General features: G+C 36.1%; 2 protein-coding genes across 2 annotated transcripts; one reads left to right on the top strand and one right to left on the bottom strand.

The window, feature by feature from the left end:
• Positions 1–364: 364 nt before the first annotated feature.
• LOC113080374 (neurotrypsin-like) lies at positions 365–24406 on the top strand. The gene is made up of 13 exons (XM_026252543.1): positions 365–521; positions 5586–5828; positions 6737–6875; positions 7328–7506; positions 8991–9138; positions 10834–11012; positions 11256–11397; positions 12286–12497; positions 17976–18117; positions 18284–18565; positions 19458–19580; positions 20152–20432; positions 21744–24406. The coding sequence occupies exons 1-13, from the start codon at positions 365–367 to the stop codon at positions 22076–22078; spliced, it is 2562 nt and encodes an 853-aa protein (XP_026108328.1). The 3' UTR covers positions 22079–24406.
• LOC113080373 (cannabinoid receptor 2-like) lies at positions 13757–15206 on the bottom strand. Its single transcript, XM_026252542.1, has 2 exons — positions 14886–15206; positions 13757–14807 (listed from the first exon to the last, which is right to left on the bottom strand). Exon 2 carries the CDS (start codon positions 14790–14792, stop codon positions 13836–13838), a length of 957 nt encoding a protein of 318 aa, XP_026108327.1. The 5' UTR covers positions 14793–14807; positions 14886–15206; the 3' UTR covers positions 13757–13835.
• Positions 24407–24758: the final 352 nt, after the last annotated feature.

The following is a 24758-nucleotide window of genomic DNA, read 5'->3' on the forward strand; positions in this document are numbered from 1 at the left end:
TGGTTTAGATTTCTACCTAGATCTAATATGAAACATGCCTAAGTGGTGGATGGAGATGCTTGGACCAAATACATTTTTATTTTATTTTGATATGAGTTGTATCCTACGACACAATGGTGCAACTGTTGGATGCAAATTTTTTGTTGTGCCGCACAGAATGTCTGAAGCTTTGCACATGAAACATTTGCAATAAGAGACCTAATTTCTGTTTTTATTTTTAGCCAGTGCTAATGTGAATACATTAATGCACTCATGTAGCTTCCTGGCACCCATTGGTGCCCCACCATGCATCTGCTCTCACATTCGCTAAACACGCCAAAAGCATGTTATGTGAACCGTATCAAATATTCATTGTGGTGAAGAAATGGATTATATGGGGAGGGAGAATGAGCTCTCCTATGGCGCAGAGCTGAGAGTGTGTGTGTCCAAGTACGCCATACGGATGCTTTGCGTAAATGACTTGATTTCTGCTGCCATTCGTTCTGCCAGTGTGCTTCCATTAGCTCAGAGCGGCACAGAGGGTGTCAGTGGCTGAAGGGGAATGAATCCCAGCCAAAGAGCTCTAATACCATATACTGCATTATTTATTTTTCTTCTTATTTGTTTATGACTTTTTTGGTGCTTATTTTTGTCCCCACTATTAGCTGCGTATCGTATAGAAGTTATATGATTTATCTAAGCCATTTTATCTGATTGTTCAGATTTGATTGCCTGTAGGTTTGTTATTTGCTTTTAAAATAGTTTTTTGTTGTGCAACAAAATGTAAAAAATTCTCCACAGATGGAGGACACGTTGGATGGCTCTCTTTGTGTTGCCCAAGCTTTGAGTGAATCACTTATGTCCTTCAGTTTTGATAGTTGACTCATAAGGTCATTTTTAATAATTCTTTTTGGAGTACAACATCAAAACATCACAGAAAAGACTCTCTCAGCCTGTCTACTTCTTCCGTGCATCTGTGCCAGTCTTTGCTTTCTCAAAAAGCTTTGATGTTTCATCCCCGGCTTTATTCATCAGATCTGTGTGTTTGGTTTAGAATGGAAAAGAATGTCAATATAAGATGATCTTGCAAAGGATAGCTATTTTTTTTAATGAGTTGGATTAGTTGCATTATCAAATCTATGGTAGAGCATGGATCCTACATCTCTCTCTGATTCCGCATTGTGTCTCTTCCCCCAACCTTTTCTGTGTCATAGAAGTCATTAACACCTGGGGATCAGCCATTTTTTCTTGCATCGTAATGGAATTTGATCTAAATATCTGAGCCTTTGCTGAGTTATCATTGTTGCCCCCCGGTACTGGTCCTGATGCTCTGACTGCTCTGTTTTACACTCTTTTACTACTTGAACTTCCCCGTCATTCCTGTTAAAATTCTCTCTGCTTCTTTTTATCACCGAATGTACTATTCCATCATGCAGAAGATGTCTATCTCTGTTCTCTTTTAAGGATTCAAATATAAGCTGAATCTGTCAGTCCTAGATGGAGAGTTAATTCTATCATTATTTACTCATCATTATAACATTCCAAACCCATAATGTTGTTGTTTTTGTTTTCACAACTGTTTATCATGCTCAGGGGCTGTAAAATTCTAGATAGAACAAAAAGGCATATAAATGCACCATAAATTCTAACAACAGTATCAAACGTGGCACTTATTGTGCAGGTTGGATGTCAATAAGGTCAGATGTCAGTGATTACTGAATGTTTCTTAATGTCATGACATCATGTGCAAAAGTTTGTTTTTGTGTTCCTAGGGTGTTGCTATTTTGTTGGTGGTGGTTGTTTGGCTGTTGCTAATGTGTTCTGTTGTAAAGTTGGGCCAAGTCAAACAATCCACACCAAGATTCTATGATATTCTACACCATTCAAACATGTTGATACAGTATTTATTTATGTTATTTTTTTGCAGAAGAAATTAATATTTTATTCAGCAAGGGTGCATTACTTTGATCGAAAGTTACAGTAAAGACTTTTATTACTTTAATGAAGATTTCAGTTTCAAATAAATGCTGTTCCTTTGAACTTTCTATTCATCAAAACATCTTGGAAAAGTTTCTTACAATTTCTACAAAAATATGAAGCAGCAAATATTGTTTTCAGCATTTATAATAATTAGAATTGTTTCTTGAACACCATTTCAGCATATTGCAATGATTTCTGAAGAATCATGTGACACTGAAGACTGGTGTAATGGCTGCTAAATGTTCAGCTTTGCCATCACGGGAATTCATTTAAATAATAAATTTAAAATAGATTGTAAGTCTATTTCACATATTGCTATTTTAGTGTATTTTTAATGTACATATGTATACAATAAAAGACTACTTTCAAATAACTGAAAGAATTGTACCAACCCCAATCTTTTGAAAAGTATTTTAAGTGTTGTTTTTTTTTTTTTACTCTTTATAAGAATTTTTCTTAAAACAAGATTGCTAGTGGGGTAAGAAAAGAAGCCTTACTTAAAAAAAAACAATTATCTTAACACAATTTTGCTTTTCAAGTAAATTGATCTGGTTTAAAAGAACGTTTAGATACTTTACTGTAAAACAAGACAAGATACTAATTAAAATGAAATCAAATGCTTTTTATTCTCTGTCACCCTCTACGGATGAAATATTTTTTCGTTTGTTCCAGACACTTTATCGACAGCATTATGCCATTTCCTGCCCACACATCTTTATGCATCCAATTAAGCAGAAACGCAGAGAACGATTTCCCCGAGGTTGGCACAACTCTTTCTGAAAGTGCTCTCCGTCATCCTGTTTTAGTATGTCTAATTCAGCTCTGCCCTGATTGCACTGAGTCTGACTGAGCTTGCAGATGGAGACATTAATCTACTGCTGCTCTTACACACACTCACACTCGCACACACACTGTTCCTTGGTAATAAATGAACGCAGACAGTCTGGCTCAAAATAAATGCAGTCGTATGAAAATGCAGACAATGAAGACTGCAGATGTGCTAGTCGTGACTGTGATTAACAGCCTGTTCTTTCTACTGTCTGTGATGTGGCAAGTAGAAGTGGAAGTGGAAGGCAAATGGTAGGTGAAGGACCCTTCATATCTACAGAACTTTTTGGTGACAGGCTGGGAATGGCACGTAGTGCTGGACTCTGGGACAACTCACAACAAAGTTCCTCAAAAATTGCAGACAGACGTGGAAAATTAGCTGGCATCTCTCGGAGGCTTTTTTGTGCCATGTCTGCAGCATTTCACACTCCATATGGACCTCACCATCTAAACTCTCCATGAGTGCTTCCCATAGTTCTGTTCTCTCCATGTGTTCAGTCATCCGGCAAGAGATGCATCAGCACAGTACTAAACTCAAACACTCAACCCCCCTTAGCAAAGTAAAGTTGTGTTCAAACTGTTCAGAAGTTTAGAACAGCTACTCCAATGTCTTTCCGACACTTTATCTAGCCATTCAAAGTGTGTATGATGTTACATGAGAAATACAATTTGATCCTGGTTTTCACAGCGCTACAACTCCAAAATGATGTTAATATAATCGAATTTGAGTTCTGGAAGAAGGCATAATCGTTTGAGGACTTCTGTTTCCTTCAGTCATTTTCCTAATCATTTCTTCTTTTTTTATTTCTTCTTCTTTTTTGCTTAAACGTCATCTTAGTGATTTTTCTTTTTCACTGTCATGTTTACCTGCTCACTGTTACCCTTCTTTTTAATGCTGCCTTGGAACAATATGCATATATAATAGCTGTATGAAATGAATTGTATTTCATTTCATTTAAGTTTGTTTTGTTGAGTAGCCCTGCCCACAGTGAAATCTCATTGGTTTAAAAACCTGGTCTATATACAAAATCTAACATACTCAATTTAGCTGTGATTTTGCCACGTCATGCAGATTTTTTTTCTCACTGGAAGCTTGTCAGTTCATACCTGCTGGGACTCGTTGTAAGTGACAGCATAATTGCTAGTCAGAGCAGATGTCTATCCATGAATAAAGCCTTGTGATAATTTTAGTTTTATTGACTTCTGCATTGCAAATGGGTCTTGTAGCTTGAATTTAAGCCAGAAATATCACATTTAAGGCATATAGTGTGAAGAATCACTACACGTCCAGAGTTTGTTGAAAATGCATGTGTCATAGTGTAAATGCAATTTAATTCTGATGCATCCCTTGTGACATAAAAGAACTGCCTACTGCCTACTTGTCAATCAAATGCTGATTTAAAACAAAAGATTACATGAGCGATGTATAAACGTTTTTGTGCTGTTGTTTTGCAAACAATATTAACCCCTTAACTGTCACTCACGTTTTTTGAAGATAGACTTGAATGTGCATGATACAAACCTACATTTTCATAATTCATGACTGAAAACATTTGGTAACATGATATTGATGTACCATTTACATGGTAATGCAATGTCTGAATTTGAAATGGGTTTTAAAGGATACATTTTGAGATTTTAACTTTTCAGTTGATATTTAATTTCTGATGATTTCTAAAATGTGATAGAGAAAAAGGCAACGAAGAAGTCTTTATTTAAAACAAAGGTCAAAACTCCTGTTATAATTTAGATTTATTTAGGGTGCACTCTTGTCATAATTTGATCTATTACTTTTCCTACATAAATTTTTTAACAAAAAACATTGGTAAAAAATATATTTGGGAGTCTTAGACCTTTCCAATGATAAATAGTTTGTCAAGATTAGATTAGATTTGATTGTAATATAGTGAAGTAAATGTAGGCGTCCTGTATTCGGGACGGCGTGACAGTTACCAGACAACTTTACTATTAATGCGACTGGAAGAACTTTTACTTTGAGAGAATCTTAACAGAGCATTATACGAAGTTTTGAGAAAATTCCCTCATATCTGTGTAGAAACCATAACTTTTCCTTAATAAAAGGTGCAAATTTGAAATAATTGTGCTTTTAAATCCTGTATCTCTTGTGGTTGAGTCTCAAGTAGGGCAGGTCAGTGAGATTTCGGCTCCCTGCCGCTTTATTGGCTGCTCATCTCACCTGCTTAGAGCGCAGCCTTGTCTAATCCCTCATCCTTTATGCTGGAAAAGGAGGCTGAAAGAGGGATCCAGATGTCCACATTCTCTCTCTTTTAACTCTCCTGCCCAGGGCTTGAGGAATCAGTGCTCATGGCTTGGAGGAGATGTGGAGGCCAAGTTGGGTGTTCCGGAGAGATAAACAAAAGGGTACAAGATGCTGGCTAAAAAGCCTTATTGAAAATCTGCCTCTGCAGCCATACAGATTGCCAATTTATACAACAGGGATTATTATTTTGGACTCTAGAAGGGAATTTAGGGAGGATTTTGGTAGATAATGAGTGCTCTTGGAACTAAACCTAAAACTTTTTTTTTTTTTTTGTGCATGTAGAATAACAGTTGCTTCTTTAAATGTTTCAAGATAGATAGATAGATAGATAGATAGATAGATAGATAGATAGATAGATAGATAGATAGATACTGACAGCTACTTTCGGTTGTTAAACATGTAGACAGACTCAATATTGACTTCTGTTTGAACATCACTTGCAAAATGTCAGTGTGAACGGTCACCCCTTGAAGATGGGATTACACAGCATAAAAACCTTTTTCTCTTTTCCCCCCAGTTCCTCTGTCCTGCTCTGAGGGCTTCACTGAGCTGGGCTATTACAATGGCACAGTTTCTCAGACCGACTCGGGTTCACCCTGTCTAAAGTGGGCCGAATTCCCAGATTACGTGCAGCAGTATCCGGGCAGGGGACTTGGAGAGCACAATTTTTGTCGAAATCCTGACCGTGAGTCCAACCCATGGTGTTTTTTCAGGCAGAGCACAGGGGCCATTGGTTGGGCCTACTGCGACTGTCATCAAGGTGAGTACCACAGCGTTTCATTAAAGGTGAATTCAAAAAGTATTAAAGATCTTTTGTAATATGATTTTTTAAAAATAATATTCCTCAAGGCAGTGTCCCACTAGTCAAAACAGATCTGTCATGTTGAAATCTGATGTAAAGCGCAATCTACAGTTTCCTGTCATAGACTGCAATACTTCATTTTTGCAAATCAATTTGAAACTCACCAAAATAACAACAGAAAAAAGAGCATTTCACGTCTACGTCACGTTCATGAATCCCTTCAGATTTTGCCACTGATATTCATGCACAGTTTCAATGAGAAAAAGATATGCTTTCAATAAACAACCCTTGCCGTTTTATTTTAGACATTTTAGTGTCTGAGAAATACAGAAAAACACTTCAGAATCAGTCTTTGCAATATGTGGCTTTGCCTCTGCTGAGAAAAAGTTTGGGTCACATCCATTAACTCATCAGGGAGTTGAGTCTCTGGGGCTGTTAACGCTTCACACAGAGAGAAACACAGGCGCTTCTGACTGAAAATCAGCTAGTGGGACGCCTTAGATGTTAGAATATTTTAACATTCTTCAGATGATAAATAAGCATTTTGGTTTCTCTATGTGTACTGTTGCCTTACTTTCCTTTTCCTCAGTCTCTTGGAAGACAACTTCATCAACTTCATATTTAGAAATCAACGGTTGCCATAAAAGGGAAGAATATTCTGTATATATCTCAGGAAAATTAAAAAAAGGGGTTATTCTTAAACAAAGAAGAAGCTTGTGTAAAAAGCACCTTTGCATTCTGTGTGCAGTTGAGACAAAGGGTCACTGTGACTTTGCTAAGTAGGACATTCTCCTGGACCAACATTATGTTCCTGTTATCATCCAATCACACATTACTCTTTATATATATCATCATCATTTGTTCAGGAGCAGTCAGGTTAGCAGGAGGTTCTTCCCCAAAGAGTGGCCGACTGGAGGTCTATCTGAATGGCCAGTGGGGGTCGGTTTGTGACACACACTGGACAGACCGTGACGCTAGTGTGGTTTGCCGACAGCTTGGAATAGGGTATGGGAATTTTATGCTTATTTCTAATCAGGGCTGTCAAATTAACACATTCATTTAGAACAATTAATTAAATATAATGTGAAAAATGATGCTTCGATTGAAACAGTAATGTTATGTGTGTGATTTATACTAATTGTTTTTTTTTCTCGACAAACGTGATTATTTGCAATTCATTTGAAAAATTACTAATGTAATTAAATTTTAAAAAATTCAGTACTCCTTTATTTTATCTTTGAGCAACAGATCAGATTTTTTCACATATTTATGGCTCTGAGCCTCTCAGTACTCATTTGTATATTTAAATTATTAATAAAAATTCACAGTGTCTTTATTTTTTACTATGTCTATTTTTGATTTAGCCTTTGTAAAATCGTCTAAAAGTGGGTGGAAAGCCTCACGTCGCTGAACAGTGGAGGAGATAGCTTCTTCATATTTCTTTCTGTGTGTTGCAGTGAGATTGGCACGGCTCTCCAACACTCATATTTTGGCCCCGGCTCCGGGCTTTTTCACTACGCCCGTCTTGGCTGCCGCGGTGATGAGAAATCCCTGCTGGATTGCAGAAGCAGGAAGTTTGTTACGAGTGACTGTAACCATGGAAACGAGGCGGGAGTGGTGTGCGCACCACCTGAAGGTCAGTGTGCTTTCTGTGACAGTGAAGCTAATGACCTTTTAAGGGAAATAAACACTCCTGCATCTCCATAAAACAGTAAAAGGGCTTTTAAATTGGATACAACGATCGTTGGGGTTATTTGTCTACAAGTGCTTATAATGTGAGCGTCTTGTTTTTTTCATGACATGTCATGCTGCACCTCATTGCTTACAGTGCAGACCGGCTGTAAAACCTGCTAATTAAATTGCATTCAGTTGCAGTGTTAAGGTGTTAATTTACTCTTGTTTTTATAATCTTGATGTAAATCATTACAATACCAAAATAATCTCATCGTTGATTGATAAAACTCTATAAACAAATCCACTTTTATCCTTTATTATGCTTTCAGTTATCAATAAGAGGGGAGTATTCTCAGCTCTGTTAAATTTGAAATCAAAACCTCAGATTTTGCCCTTAAAAACTGCATTGAAGATCTGGATAATAACAGTGTCTGGATAATAACTTGTGACAATATGATTTTTCTTTTGTGTTGTAAATATGAAAAATCTAATTAGACATTGCTGTAATTGTCACTTTCTGCACATTTTACTCTTGTTATATCTTCCCTGTACACCCTGCATTTTCTAAAAGTGGCCCTCGAGTGATGCCTTTTGAGTATGTCTGATCTACCTGAATACTAAGACAGAAAACCACGGGGTGTATGATGGAACATCACGAGGATGATTATGTTATCTTTGAATTGCCATTATTGCTGCTTCTTTGTCCATTCATATTGACTTATTAAATTGGCGCTTACTGAGATTAGAAATTTTAATGAAACATTTCAGTGGGGGCTTATACTTTCTTTGGTGGAATCAAAAGAGCCATACTTTCTTTTGTAGAAAGGTACAAAGGGGGAAGAAAAGAGAAAAGAGGTTGGAAAGCAAATCATTGGCGTCTGAACTCATGATTGCCTACTGAGAGCTTTATTGAAGACACAATTTGAGGACATACGGACAGATGTGCACTGTGCTGCGTTACCAGGACAGCAAATTATGTATTTTAGCCCTTGAATTGAAAATTTTACATATAATGTGTTCCTGATATGAATAATTATTATTAAATATTAAATATTACAGGCAACTGTGCATATATATGATCATAGTGGTTGGTTTTGCTTGCATGTATGTGTTTGCCTGATGAAGGTGTTTGCCCGAAATGTCTTTAATGTCACTTTTGATTAATTTAATGTGTCTGTGCTGAATAAAAGTGTTAATTTCTTTAAATAGAAAAATCTTACTGACTCTAAGTTTTAGTACATATGCCTGTATCAATCAAGTTTATTTTGCTACTCTAACTATACATAATAGTATGGTTAGTTGTATTTAGCATAATTGTTTCCACTGCCCTCTGCGATCCAATAAGAGAAGACCTGCAACCCACTAGAAAGAGATTATTGCATGCAGAGCATTTTGGGTCTCATGTGTTTGTGGCTTTGGGTCATAATTCCTGGTTTGCCTGCTCAGGTAATGGACCGCCACTGCGGTTGGTTGGCGGGGAGGAGGACTTTGAGGGACGAGTTGAGGTCTTCCACGATGGGCACTGGGGGACCATTTGCGATGATCAGTGGGATGACATGGATGCTGAGGTGGTCTGCAGGCAGCTTGGATTGGGGTGAGTCAAGTGTAGAACTAATACATCAAATACTAATCTTTCACACCATGTCATAATATACAGTGGATGGTTTCAGAGTAATACATCATACGTTTAACTCCTACCTTTTCTAAATTGCCTTTTGCAAACATCTTTTGCAAGGTTTTAAAGAAGCAGTAGCACATGTTGTCTCTTGTGAGGTATTGTCATTCTTGAGTGCTCTTATCTCGCTGAGAGGAAGATTGAATTATTTATTTTGCGCTGTTGTATTTTTTGCTCTCATACACCATCTCCATCATGTTGCTGTAAAAGTTGTAGAGAATAAAGACTGTGAGATGTCTCATGAGCGAAGACTCACACCGCCGCTGCAGTGATGATATGCATGACTTCAATTATTGCAGCATTAAAGATACTGAATGCAGTGTTTGTTGGTTATAGTTAGAACATGTTAGCGTTCAATCCGAATCTGTAGTAAGAAGCATTTTAACAGTCTGTGTGTACCTTTTTGTGTGATACTGTACTCAGTGCTTCACAGGGCCTCTTGGATTCCCACTGAAACTTAAGCAGGGTTGAAGCTGGTCAGCACCTAGATGGGAGACCACCTGGGACGTTTAAGATTAAGGCTGCTGTTGAAGAAGTGTTAGTGAGGCCAGGCAGAGGCAGCTAGCCCTGAGCTCCCAGAACATTGATGGGGACAGTGTTCAGCAAAAAGGCACTGTTTTTCAGATAAGATGTTAAATTGAGGTCCTGACTATCTAGGGTCCCAGTGGCGTTTCTTGAAAAAAGAGCAGGGATGTAATACTGGAATCCTGGCCATCAGCCTTTTTCCATCATGGCCTCCTAAAATACAACCCCATAAACTATCTTTTTGACTGATTGATTGATTGATTGATTGATTGAGGGAAGCTGAATAATAATAATAATAAAAGATAATCCAATTTTCTTCTTCAAAGTCAATTCAAGCTTTTGATTGCCATTAAATACTATAGGCCCAAACAAATAATTTTAGTGCTTTAGATTATTCTATTAATTTATATATGTACTGTATTCTTACAAAATGAGCAGAAATAAAGTAAAAACATTAACAAATAATTTTCATTTTCGTATATACAGCAGTTGTAACAAATGACATTTAATATTCGAATGTATTTAAAATCTAATTTAAGTAATTATGAAAACATCAAAGTGAGATTTAAATTGTCAACATCAAACTGAAATTTAATATAAAATTACGAAAATAAAAAACACGTTACAATTAGGTTCCCTTTGTTAACATTAGTTAGCTACATACTGTAAGTTAACATGAACACTCCTAAAGCATTTTAACATTTACTAATACATTGACTGGAGCTAACATGAACTAACAATGAACAGTTGTATTTCTTAACATAAATACAGCTGTTGAAATTCACTTCACTTGACAAAATAAATAATTAAACTCATTAAATTGGACTCAATCAATCTAAATCCTGGAATCTCATTTCATTTTAGTTAAACCTGCACAGTGATGCACAGTTACTGGTGGGCAAGTTTCCCTTTCCATTTCTTGTGAATTATCAATGTTCCCTTATTCTCTATTCACTATTCCCTTCGAACAGAACATGTTTGCTCTCTTTGGATTTGAGTCTTTCTAAAGATGACAAAAGTCCTTTTATGGCACTTTGATCAAAGAACTTCTTTGACCATATATATATATGTATCTTTGTGTGTGTCTAGGGGGATCCCTAAAGCCTGGTCATGGGCTCATTTCGGGCAGGGCAGTGGGCCAATCCAATTGGATGCAGTACAGTGCACAGGCAATGAGCTCTCTCTGGACGAGTGCCGTCACAGTGGATGGGAACAACACAACTGTGACCATATGGAAGATGCTGGGGTGTCATGCAATCCCTATACAGGTCTTATACTACACATAGACACACACATACAAACACTTACAGCCTTGGCTCTCTGGAATATCTGATTCTGATTGGTCATTCACAATCCTGTGCAGTTATCCTAATTATCAGGTTAAAATAAACTAGTTAAAATGACATAAGACTTAGTTTCAGTTGACTGTACATTATCACGTCCATTGGCAATACAGAAACTGTCCAGAGAGGCAATGTGTGTATATAGTATGTGTTTGCATATTCATTCAGATGGCGTAGTGAGACTGGTAGACGGTGATAACCCATGGGAAGGTCGTCTGGAAGTATATCACTCTGGGGACTGGGGCACGGTGTGTGATGACAGCTGGACGGAGCAGCATGCACAGGTGGTCTGCAGACAGCTGGGATTCAGGTGCTATTCTTTAATTCTGCCACTAGCTGTGTGTATACAGTAGCTGTATTACTTAAAACTGAGGAATGATGTACTGTCAGAATAATTCAAACAGTTAGGCCTTGATTAATTTAGATTTTAAATAAAATACATTTGGTAATTTATTTTTAATCTACACTAATGTTAAAATATTTGGGTAATTTAATTTTTTTGGGTGTTTTTGAAAGAAGTCTCTGTTGCATTTATTTGATCAAAAATACAGTAAAAACCACATTATTGTGAAATATTATTAGAATTTAAAATAAATTAAGAATAATTGTAATATTTTAAAATCTAATTTATTATTTTGATTGCATAGCAGGATTTTCAGCAGCCATTACTCCAGTCTTCAGTTCCACATGAACCTTCAGAAATACAAATTTTTAACACTTTTGATCAATTGAATGCATCCTCACTGGATAAAAGTTAGTCAAAAAAAAATAAAAATAAAAATCTTACTGACCCCAAATTTTTGAATGGTAATTTTCAATAAAACAATTGCCAAAAGCTCACAAAAAATAATTTCATATCATAACATTAATTTAAATATATAGGTATAGAGAAATATATAAAAAATAATATTGTAGATCAACTCATCAACATTTTCCAGTAAATCTTCAGTCAGTTCGTGCCCAGTATCAAATGCCTTAAGTTGGGAATATTATCAATAAGGGTTTGTTTTGCAACTGGCTGCAGGGATTTAGTGATTAAATCCACTTAGAAATGTCCTACACAATAGTAGTAAGTGCCCAATGTGGGTGTATGAATGTCTCTACAGGATCTATATGTATAAATGAAGTATTTTGGGTGGAGAATTTAAAGTGGCTTTATGTTATTGGGAATTTATCATGAGTGTGTGTGTCCATGTAGGGGTGGTGCAGAGGTGGCTCCTGCTGGCGCTTTCGGAGAAGGAGCAGGGCTGATTCTGCTTGACGATGTGGAGTGTGAGGGCAGTGAGAGCTCTTTGCTGGAGTGTAAACATAGTGTGTGGGGTCGACACGATTGCTCTCATAGCGAAGATGTTGGAATACGCTGCCACAGGCTAGAAAACAACGAGGTACCACTGGCTCCAGAAAGTAACGGTAAGTTATCTTGAACACACACCAACATACGCTTCAGTGTGTGAGTAAGGCTTTGTGTGAGGTGCAGATACATTTTGCTGATAGACTTCTCTGTATGTGCACCGCTTTGACCCTTTCTGAAATTCAGAGGGGATCTAAATGTCACTTGTTGACAGAGGCCAGGAATAAACACAGCCATTCTAGTTTCCCAAGTGCTTGCTTTTATTGATAAAAAAACTTCCATTTGAATTTCAATAAAGTATTGTGTAGCCCTTGGCATCCACAATGCTACCTTTGACATTTTACAGTGTAACATTAGAGAAACATGATTTATTTTCCCCAAACAAACAAAATTTCAATCTATACTCTATTATCATATAACACCAATAGTCTTTCTGCTCCCAGTCAGTGACATTTTGAGTAGGTTTGAATAGGTATGTTTGAAATCTTAGGTTTGAACGGCAAGATTCATCAAAATATTGTGGCTGTGTGTTGCTTATAATGTTCTGCTAGCATTGTTATTTAAGAGATGAAAGATTACAAAGTAAGTCGAAATTCATGATTTTATTGATCTAAAAAAGTTAGCCCTTTTTAAATGTTTCTTTGTATGGTAAAGAACATTAGAGCCTTTGATGTAGCATTGGATTTTGCACGTTCAGTATGAATCAAAGTTTCCATGTTACAAGAAAAAAATTAAAATAAAAAAAATGAAAATAATTGTGACTTTATTCTAACAGACTTTATATATCACAATTAGTATAAGAGTATAATTGCAACTTTTTACACTAGTATAATTACTGTCAAATGAAACATACCCTTTTATTCAACAAGGATACAATAAATTGATCAACAATTATATTAAAGGTATTTATGATGTTTTTTTCAACACTGATAAAAATAAGAAATATTTCTTGAGCATCAAATTAGCATATTAGAATGATTTCTGAGGATCTTGTGACACAATGCCTGCTTAATAATTACCTTTTTTTATCACAGGAATAAATGAAAATATTTTAAAAGAGTAATTAAAAAAAGAAAAAGAAAAACATATGATTATATATCTCACAGTAATCACCTGTAAAGTCTCACAACAAACAAAAAACTGTGAAAATTACTATTATAAAAGCAGATTGTGTATTCTTATATCTTTTCCTTTCTACCTTCTTTTTTCTTTTTACAGATAGAAATTAAATGTAAAGAAAACTCAATACATAGTAGACATTATATTTCATTTTATGCAATATTTAATCCAAATTTAAGAAATGATAACTGAAAACAGAAGTAAAGCTGCTGTTGTTTAGGAACCAACACTAGGGGGAGCAAACACTTCTGTTCAGTAGCCAGATGCTGTTAAATGTCTCATACACTGGTATTAGTCACTAGCTGTGAACTACAACCATTGCATCTTCTTAAACCAGCTACTAATGATTTAAGCGCTGCACGTAGTTCACGACAGCGCAGGGTGTATAGCAATGGGTTGATGCCTGAGTTCAGCAGGCATAGTGTACTGCAGAAGGCAAATGCCTTTTGTTGTGCTCTTGAAAGACCTTTCGTAACTACATCTGTCATCATGAAGAAAAGGACCGGCAGCCAACACACTAACAGAATTAGCAGAACACAGCTAAAAGTCTTTGCCAAATGGATGTCCACACGCATGCGTGCTAGTTCTGGATGTTCAGCGGACAGATTGGCATCATGTTTGTGGGCCATCCACACTATCAGAGCATAGGCCACCAGTATGAGGACGATCACCACCAACACGAGACTGGCAAAGAATGCCAGGTAGTTATGATTCACATATGGAAAGAGATCGGAGCATGACTGACAAGTTGGACAATTCCAGCCCATCAGAGGAAGGAAGGAAATGAGGGCAGCCGTAACCCATAAAGTCACAATAGCCATCAAGGCTCTTTTACGTGTCACCAGCACCTTGTAGGTTGAAACCTTGTAGATGGCATGATAGCGGTCAGCTGCCATCACAAGCAGACTTCCAACTGATCCTGTAAACGCCATGGTCACGGCACCCAGCTTAAGCAGATACTGTGTTTTCTCAAACGAGTTGCCCGGTTTAGAAAGGTGGAATTCCAGGAAGTTGATGGTGAAACAGCTGCATGCAATAGTGTCTGCCAATGCCAAGTTGCCCATAAACAGGTATGACGGATGTTTTCGTAGGTTCCTAGAGCAGCCTATGACAGCCAGAATGAACACATTGACCAGGAGGCTGAGAAGTGCGATCAACACACAGATGGTGCCGATGGCCACCTTCTCTGTGCTGTTTAGCACTGCGTAGACATTTTTGCAGGAACTATTCGTCATTTTAGTAATGGAAGTCTGTGAAAATACAGTATGTTGTATCATTTTAGATTTCCACAATTTGCTGTTTTAGTCATTTTGTAGTGGTTTACTCACCTGTACGGATCGGTTATGAATTGTGCTTCTTCCTTGTTGTGTTGTGTGGTTGGTTGTCGCGTCTAACCCAGTAACACCATGTTAAACAGAAAGAAGAAACGTTTAAAACGATATACATACCTAATATAGACACATACATACACTTAACAATAATAAATATAATGTTTAAATGAATAATAATGATGAATTCATTGCCTTTTTTAGGAGAGCAGAAGTTTTACAGAGCCATCTGTCACAAAAGCGGTATTTTGAACAAGTGGTCAATCTCTGGTTAGTGTGGTTGTCAGCATGAAGGCTTACACAACTACAATATGTTATTTATACGGCAGTTCTGCCTGTTGAATGATGTATTTTGTTCATTTGACTTTCAGCATCTTTACATGAAAAGGCATGCACAACCCAATATACTTTGAGTGAATATAGGATATTTAATGAGAATAATGCAGCGCAGGATCTTTATCCATTAGGAGCTGATTGAATTGTGAAAGTTGGGATGTTACATATTAGAGAATGAAGGGATGGAGGGGTTGAAAAATAACAGATATTTAAGACGTTAACTGAAATAGAACGTTTTTTTTTCTGTAACTTGCACTTGTGAATTGCATACAAAAAGATCCTGAATGTGAATTAAGGAGATCATAAATAGAAGGAAAGTTGCATTCAGAGATAAAGACTTTAAAGAACTGAAATTGACATAAACAGAATTAAAAGGTAAAATGAGGTAAGCTCAAGAATTTTATAGACAGCGAAGCATGATGAAGAAGAAGCCTTTATGACTAAAGACTACAAGAAAGCCTGGGATACTATGAAAAAAAAGGCAGGTTTATCATCATCTAATAAAGCTATTGTCACAGATAATAAAGTTGACTTTGCCAATGAACTAAACACCTGTTTAACTAGATTTAAATCCACAAGCAATAATGAACTAGTCAATATAGTACCATCTTCTTCTCAAAAGATAGTTATTTACGTTGAAGATTTTAAGAGAGCATTTCAGTCTACTAATATCAGAAAAGCTGCTATTTCCTGATATTATAAGCTGTGCTCCAGAACTTCGCTTATGAACCAACTCCAGTGTGGCAACCAAGCTTTCAGGTTACTATTGATTCATATATTGTCACTGTAATATGGTTAAAAGGTTAAAATACTCCCGTTGAACAAGTTACACAAAATTAAATCTGTACTGAAGCTTTGAAAGTGTATGTATATGTATCTTCCTTTTCACTGAGGGTTAAATTGATGTGATATGTGTCATGTTGTGGTTTGGGCTACGCTTTCAGTTACAGAGCCTCTGTTTCACTTACCCTGCCTGTTTCAGACATACTCTGTCAGCAGTGCGTTTGCGGTGCAAAAGAAGCAAAGACTCATTGTGCTTACACACAGGATGCGTTTGCAGTCCGATCCATGGCTGTATACCACAAACACAACATTTATCCATTGTTTTGATTTTAAATCCAAACGTTGTTACTGAAAAGGCTTTTTTTAAGCATCATGGTCTTCTTTTATCACAGTGCATTAACAATTTTATATTATTTTAAACTCAATAAATGTAAACTAGGGTGACCATATTTTAGTTTTCCAAAAAGAGGACAGTGAGGGGCAGGGTGTGGGCAGGAGGCAGGGTTTCACCTAACATAGCATACATAACGTGTACCTAGCAAGGTTTTTTTTTTTTTTTTTGCTTGTTTTGTTTTTAGAATGAATCAAATGAAAACATGTAGATAGAAAAGAATAGGGAATGTTAGTGTTAGAGGCTCATTTTTAAATAAAAATAAAACAAGTAAATAGAATAGAAAAAGAATAGATAATGCTTGTGTTAAAAGGTCATTACTTATAATAAATACAAAGAAAATAAGTAGATAGAATAGAGAATATTAGTGTTTAAGGCTCTTTTCTTTTTAAATAAATAATCAGTTAGAATAGAAATAGAATAGAGAGTGCTAGAGTTAGAGGGTCAAATGAAGATGAAAGAGCTGTATTTTCAGGTGTTTCTTGAAAATGATTAAGGACTCAGCTACTTGGATTGAGGTCATTCCATCAGGAGGGAACAGTTAATGAAAAGTCCATTAAAGTTTTATAGGTTGAATGCAAAATTTTTTTAGTAAAAGCATTTCAGTAAATTGCAAACCTTTAACCCACTTGGGAAAATCAACCCTGGCAACAGTTTAAAAGTAGCCCAATTGTGAAAAATAATAATAATAATAATAATTCCCGAGATGCAAGATGTGCTTCCTTTACACATAGAGCTTGTGTTCATGAAATCGAAAGTGAGAGTGTACAGCGCGAACGCTCAAGAGCGGCTTCCTGATGTGCCAAAATTATTCACAATATTTGAATGTTTCAAAGAGGGACACAAAAATTGCGGGAGCGAAACACATGGAAGCAATAGTGAGAAATTTTGCGGGATTAAGAAAACAGCTGAATCTCTTTTCATTTTTAGGTCCAAAAATAGGACTTGTAAGGGGAAAAGGGGAGGTATTGTTACCATATAAACATTGTATTATTGATGCATTTGACTTCTAGGTTTGTATATTAAGTTCCTCCAGCAAGTGGAAACACATTTAAACTTTTCTTACGTTACAAGTAGGCTATCACAAACATTTTAAATTAAAACTCACCATTGACAGAAACAGTCGACTTTAGTGCCTTTTCTTTTGCATTTAAATCTTTATTGCTAGCAGTCCTTTGGGTCTTAAAGAACTTTGTTTTTCTACCACCACAAGTGCATCTATTATGTTGCACTGTTTATCTAAAAGTGCACTTTTCCTGGAACATACTGCGTGCAGAACGCTTTAATCCATCAACATGAGTGTGTAAAAAAAAAAAAACACAACGCATACACACTGCAGACAGAGTGTGCGTGTGAAACAGACGTAATACATTACACAAGACTGAGGTGGATGTGCTTCTTCTTTTTTTTTTTTAGAAACAAAATAATGTCTTTCGGTTCATTCCGTGTAACTGCCTGTATTATAATAAGCTTTAACAGAAAACTACTACTGAAAAACTACTTTCTGAACATGCACAGTACTCTAAAGTGACAATATCTAAGCTCTGTTCTCTATTTTGCTTGCTTTTGTATGGTTTCAGGACCTCTGGTACGATTGGCAGGTGGCGACGAGAGAAAAGAGGGAAGAGTGGAGGTGTTTCTTAATGGGGAGTGGGGCAGCGTCTGTGATCATGGCTGGAATGATGTCAATGCTGCCATCGTCTGCAGACAGCTCGGATTCACGTACAGATACATTTGCATCATTTGCACACAAAATAGCTCAAAAGCATCTCATAATCAGTAAAATGGAATATGATTTATTATTTCTCAGGGACAATGAATGCAGAGATAGCTGAGTAGAAGTAAAGTCTTGTAATGTTTTTTTGTTTTTTTTTGCTCTCTATGGCAGTGGGGTGTCAAAAGCACGACCGATGGGTTATTTCGGAGCAGGGAAGGGGACTATGCATCTGACCAACGTGAGGTGCACTGGGAAGGAGTCGCTACTTGGAGAGTGCCCTTCTAAAGGACAAGACAGCCACGCTTGTAAGCATGGACAGGATGCAGGTGTGGTGTGTGATTATTTGCCTGAGCCGGAGGCTGACATAGCAGTGGTGGGCACACACACCTGCGGTTTGAGGGCCGGTGCTGAGAGACGCAGCAAGAGGATTGCTGGAGGATATAAATCTCTCAAGTAAGCAGTCATCTAAATTTTACTGCTGTTGAATCAGTTCTAGAACACATGTTGTGGACATTTGTTCAGATTGGATTGGACCTTTTACTACATATAAAGATCATGCTTAATTGAAGATGTATACTATTGTCAGAAAATGAATGCATTAAAATGTTTGAAATTATAACTAAAATAGTTTCTAACAACTTTACAGATACTCCCACACTTGTCAAAAAGTACTTTTTTCACACAGAAATTGCTAGTAAATTTCACAAATAATTACAATGAAACAGAAAGTAACACAACTTTGTGAAGTAGAAAAACTCAAATAGTATTCTCCTGTTAAACATGATCCAGTAATCTTTAAAAAAACGTAACAAAATGCTAAATAAAATTAAAAATAAATAAATAAAAAGTGTGTGTGTGTGTGTGTGTGTGTGTATATATATATATATATATATATATATATATATATATATATATATACTGCAGTGCATATGCAATTAAACAGATTTTACCTCAAAGTCATGCCATTGCAGTCTTGTTATTATTAACCAAATCTAAAACTATTAAAAATTGTTTTTGGTAATTGTAGTAAAGTTTAAATAAAATGAAATATAAAATTAAAAGAAAAAGAAAAATCAGAGGTCAAATCAAATGAAAAAGAAAATCAAAATAATCTGTAATCAAAATAAAACTAAATAGAAATATACATATACATATATAAAAACTAAATATATAAATAAATATATATAAACAATATATAATTAATTTTAAAAGCTAAAATGTATGTGCTTTAAACATGAATTGTGTTTTTAAAAGTGCTTTGATTGTTAAAATTCAGTGCTGACACTTTTTGTGTCTGTATGTGTTTGTTTGTGTGGGTGTTTGTGCACATATGTATACCCCACAGGGGTGACTGGCCCTGGCAGGCGTCCCTGTGGCTCAGATCCCAATCTAAAGGGAATCGGCCTCTGTGCGGAGCCACTCTCATCAACTCCTGCTGGCTGCTCACTGCAGCTCACTGCTTCACACGGTAAGAGAGACACCTGCTGGACATCAGTGCTATTAGCTGCGATGCCTAGGCTCATTGCTATGCCAATTCCATAATCATTTTAACTGATTTTGATTGAAATGAAATCACTGAGAGCACAACAATAAGTGGCCAGTTTAGAAGCATTGTGAACTGTGAACATATCTTCCAGATGTCATGGGTTAACATATTAAGCAGCACAACTGGTTTCAGCATTAATAATAATAAATGTTTGTTGGGCACCAAATTAGAATATTAGAGCATATTAGAGTGATTTATGAAAAATCAAGTGACACGGAAGACTGGAGTAATAAATGACTGGAGAAAATGCAGCTTTGCCATCATAAGGAAACATTATAAAAATCTTATCATTGAACATTAATGCACATATTAATGTGTACAAATCATTGTTCTGTAATGAAGCAGAAGTCGGGCTTGGTTTCAGAATGATAAACATAAGACAGCTCCTGTAAATCAGCACTAAAGTAACACTGAATTAAAATGAGATTAGCAGTGGAATCATTGAAATGGTAGTGTATCATCTGTAATATGAATGAATGTCTTGATTCTACAGGTTTGGAAGTGATGCTTCACGGTACATGGTGAAGCTCGGGGATTATAACACACAGGAGCAGGATGATTTTGAACGTGTCCTCTCTCCAGAGCGCATAGAAGTGCACAAGAAGTACCGAACAGAGAGCTGGGAGCATGACATGGCTTTGATCCGGCTGAAGGGCGCTGAGGGGAAGTGCGTGTCCTTTAACCCTCATACTAACGCCGCCTGCCTGCCTGCACCTGGCAGCATGTGGGGCAAGAGACCTGCAACATGTGTCATCACTGGCTGGGGAATGACAGGTAATATTTGGCTGTTCTTTTCTTACAAGGACACAATATGAAATGTATGTGTGTGTGTGTGTGTGTGTGTATATATATATATATATATATATATATATATATATATATATATATATATATAAGTCTTAAGTCACTGGAGTATATTTCTAGCAATAGCCAAAAAAAAACAAAAAAAAAACATTGCACAGGTCAAAATTATAGATTTTTCTTTTAAGCCAAAAATCATTAGGATATTAAGTAAAGATCATGTTCCATGAAGATATTTTGTAAATTTCCTACTGTAAATATATAAAGACTTAATTGTTGAATAGTAATATGCATTGCTAAGAATTCTTTAGGACAACTTCAAAGGCATTTTCTCAGTATTTAGATATTTTTGGACCCTCAGATTCCAGATTTTCAAATATTTGTATCTCGGCCAAATATCGTCTGAACCTAATAAACCATACATCAATGGAAAGCTTATTTATTCAGTTTTCAGATGTATATAAATATAGGTATAGGTATAATATAGATTTCGAAAAATTGACACTTAAGACTGGTTCTGTGGTCCAGGGTCACACACATATATGTATTATTTTATATAAAAAATCCGTAGAAAGATTTGGAATCTTTAAGATTTTTTTTTTCTACGGTTTTTGAAAGAAACTTGCATGCTCACCAAGGCTGTATTTTATTTGATGGAGTTAAAAATACTATAAAAACAGCAATATTTTATATTTAAATATATTTTTAATGTATTATTTTTGTTCCTGTGATGCAAAGCTGAATTTTCAGCAGCCATTACTTCATTCTTCAGTGTCACATGATCCTTCAGAAATCATTCTAATATACTGATTTGGATCTCAAGAAACATTTCTTATTATTGTACATTTTTAAAACAGTTGATGCTGCATTATATTTTTGTAGAAACTGTGCTAAAGTACTGTTTGAAGGTTAATGCTAAGTAAGTAAGTATATATAATAACATTTTGAATTTGGTAATCTTTATCTTTATTGACAACTTGAAAAAAATGGTAAATAAAATTACAAATAATATAATATTTGTAATAGTATTTCATGATATAACAGTTTTTACTGGACTTATGAGTTTTTAATCTTTTATCAGTTATTACGTTAAAGAGATAGTTCTTCCAAAAAATGAAAATTAACTTTCACCGTATGGACAAAAACATTTTTTCTAAATATGTACATATGTGTTCAACAAAATAAAGTCATATTGCTTTCAAAAAATATTGGGACATAAAGCCATTTTTGAGCAGCTGTCTCTTTAAATGGATTGCAACCTTATGTTTTCCCCTTATTTTTCAGACACTGAGCATCCCAGCACTCTTCTTCAGACCTGGGTACCTCTTCTGCCCTCGTGGCAATGTAAAAAGCGTTTCGGCGAGCGTTTCACTAGCCACGACATGCTGTGTGCTGGCAGTATGACGTCTGACCTCAAAAAGCATGCTGACAGCTGCCAGGGCGACAGCGGGGGTCCGTTAGTGTGTCAGGGAGAGGCAGGGCGCTGGGTACTGACAGGGGTCATTTCCTGGGGTCACGGCTGTGGTGACCCCTCGTACCCAGGTGTGTATTCACGGGTCAGCCGTTATCTGCCCTGGATCGAACAGGTGACGCACAGCACCGCCCCTCTCCAGCACTGAAGCACAACTCTTTCCGAAAACCACCGGCACGTCACACTTCAGAGAACCTGGACTCTGTGAAAGGAAAAACAAGATCCTGAGAGTGTTTGACACCTGCTATAAGCTTTGAACACCCTGGATCTTAATTTCTCTGTATTCTGTACAGTTCAGTTTTATGTCTTTAGCATTTAGAGATTAGGATCTTTCCTTACTCGCAGAGTCTGTGAAGGTTGACACTGTAGAATGCCCAGTGTGATGGTAAATGGACAGTTTACCTCAAAATTAAAGTTCTGTCATCATTTACCCACACACTAGTTCCAAACCCATATAAACGATGACAGAATTGACATTTTTGGGTGAACTGGCCCTTTAAAGAGCGTGATTCTACCGTGCATTTCAAATGTTTGTAGTGCCGTCCAGAGGCTGCAGTGCATGTCAATGTATGTATTGTATTTAAAAGCCATTCGATGCAGCTACCCAGGCCTTCTCCATGGTAGAGAATGATAGCATAAGCTCTGCAAAAGCAGGTTTATTTCTCCTTCTGCAGGGTGGAAGAAAACTGAATGGATTCCTCTACTATCCTTGTTTAACAGAAGGCTTGAACTGCTCCTCTAATCTTCAAGGAAACATTTTCAGTGTTGTGGATTAGACAAGTAAAATGAATCACGTAGGCTTGTTTTAGATAGCGGCAGTCGAAGTGATCTTTAAAGCCATGTGTCTTCTAGATGTATCATACATCTAATGCAGCTAGACGTTTTGATTTTAATCATGTACAGTAAATCATGGTATTTAACACATTGATTTACCAAGTATGCTCTGAATCACTTTTGATGCATTAACATACAGCTCTTAAAGATAAATGACTCAGTATGTTTTGTTTTGTCTCAGTCATAGTAGACGTTTTATTACATAAATGGCATTTAAAATTCATAATTGTGAAACACCTAATGTGACTTTTCTCTTATTTGTCATGGTGATTTAGAATACAATGTGTGTTATTCTGTAAATGCAGTATGGCAATTGATAATGGATTTTATCCGTGCAACTACATTTGACTACATCACTTCTGATGTAGTGAAAGAACACGTTTGGAAGTGTGAGAATATTTTGGTTAACAGTCAGTATAATCGTCTCTAAACTTTTCCTATTTGTTCTACGAACTTTATGTTTTCATCCAGCCAGTGGGTGGCGATACAGTGCCATCTAATTTTCATATGTTAAACCCCTTTTGACTGTTTCTTCATTGCAGAACAGAATTTCAGTGATATTCATAAAAAAAGTTAGATTTTTGTATAAGAAAGAGAAACTTTAAAAATCAAGGGCTCTTTTAAATTGGTAATTAAAAAAGGCAATAGGCATCTAAGATGATAATGCATGGCTGATAATGTAAGAGCCAAAAGTATCAAATACACTTAAATTTGTAAGGCCAATTTTATTGATTGCACATTTGAATTTGAACGAATTGTGTAAAATATAAATGGCTGGGGTGAAAGTAATATGCCATTTTAAAAGTCTAAATGCTTATCTTGTCAGTTATATCTCATTGGCTGATATTTTCATATGGGCATGGATGTCCATTTTTATGGGTGCAACAAATACGGATCACTCCCTAAAAACTGACTCCATTTGCTTGCAAGATCTGAAATGAAAGCTAGTTCTTAACATTAGAAAGTTACTTTATATTCAGCCTGCTTTACAATCAGTGCATATTGTCTTACAGATTACTCTAATAATCTGGTATTGCCTGTTAAATTAGTTAACAGGCATATATTATTAATATATTCTTCATGTAAATGTAGCTATACCTTCCGATGAGCCTTCATATTTCTACAGCATTATATTGCTATTAAAACCATTAGGCCTACACATTCATCATGGATTCGCAAAAGAAAAGAAAAAAAGAGCGGTTTGGTTTGGATCTCAATTCACAATTTATTTGTTTATTCATTTATTTTACTTGTAGGTTTATTTTGGAAATGCATTAAATGCAAACCGGCTGAACTGAATGCTCCCCCTCTCTAAAGACTGACGTCTTTCTGTGTATTGGATGGTGCCTGGTTAGATCTTCAAAAGCCATTCTAAAAGTAAACTACACAGAAGACTGTTTAAAGCGGCCAATCACTGCATCAGAGCTTTGGGACTCTTCATCAAGGGCCGTGATAAAGAGCTCATCTCCCCCCGACACACTGGAGAGGGCTGATGTCTGTTGCATGTCATGCAAGCATCTGTTTGTATGTTGATGTTCTCAGTCATAACCAAGTCTTTGATTTTCTGTAAAAAAAAATCTGCTTTGAATATTTCAATGTGTGACAAGTGCCAAAATAAAGTGACCTCTTCTTGTGGCATTCACATGGTTTTATTATTTATATTTATTAGAAATCCTTTTTGAAAATTATTTGATAGCCTAAATTTGAAATGGATTATAGTTAGAATTTAATTATAATAAGATATTCTACCACTGAACTTTTCTGTAATGCAAAAAAAAAAAAAAACATGGTAAGAAATTTGTTGTTAAAATAAATGATGTAATAATCTTAAATCGATATGAGTTTTAACTTTTGCTAGGTTTCTACAGTAGAAAATTTCACCAAAATTTAAATGACTGCAAATAGTTAGGCACAAAACTACCATTGTAAGGGTTATATAGCCCTAATTTTTACTCTCTTTTTTGTTTGTTACACATAAAAACTTTGGTGTATAT

This window comes from Carassius auratus, unplaced genomic scaffold (assembly GCF_003368295.1).
Source record: "Carassius auratus strain Wakin unplaced genomic scaffold, ASM336829v1 scaf_tig00031096, whole genome shotgun sequence".
Taxonomy (NCBI): domain Eukaryota; kingdom Metazoa; phylum Chordata; class Actinopteri; order Cypriniformes; family Cyprinidae; genus Carassius; species Carassius auratus.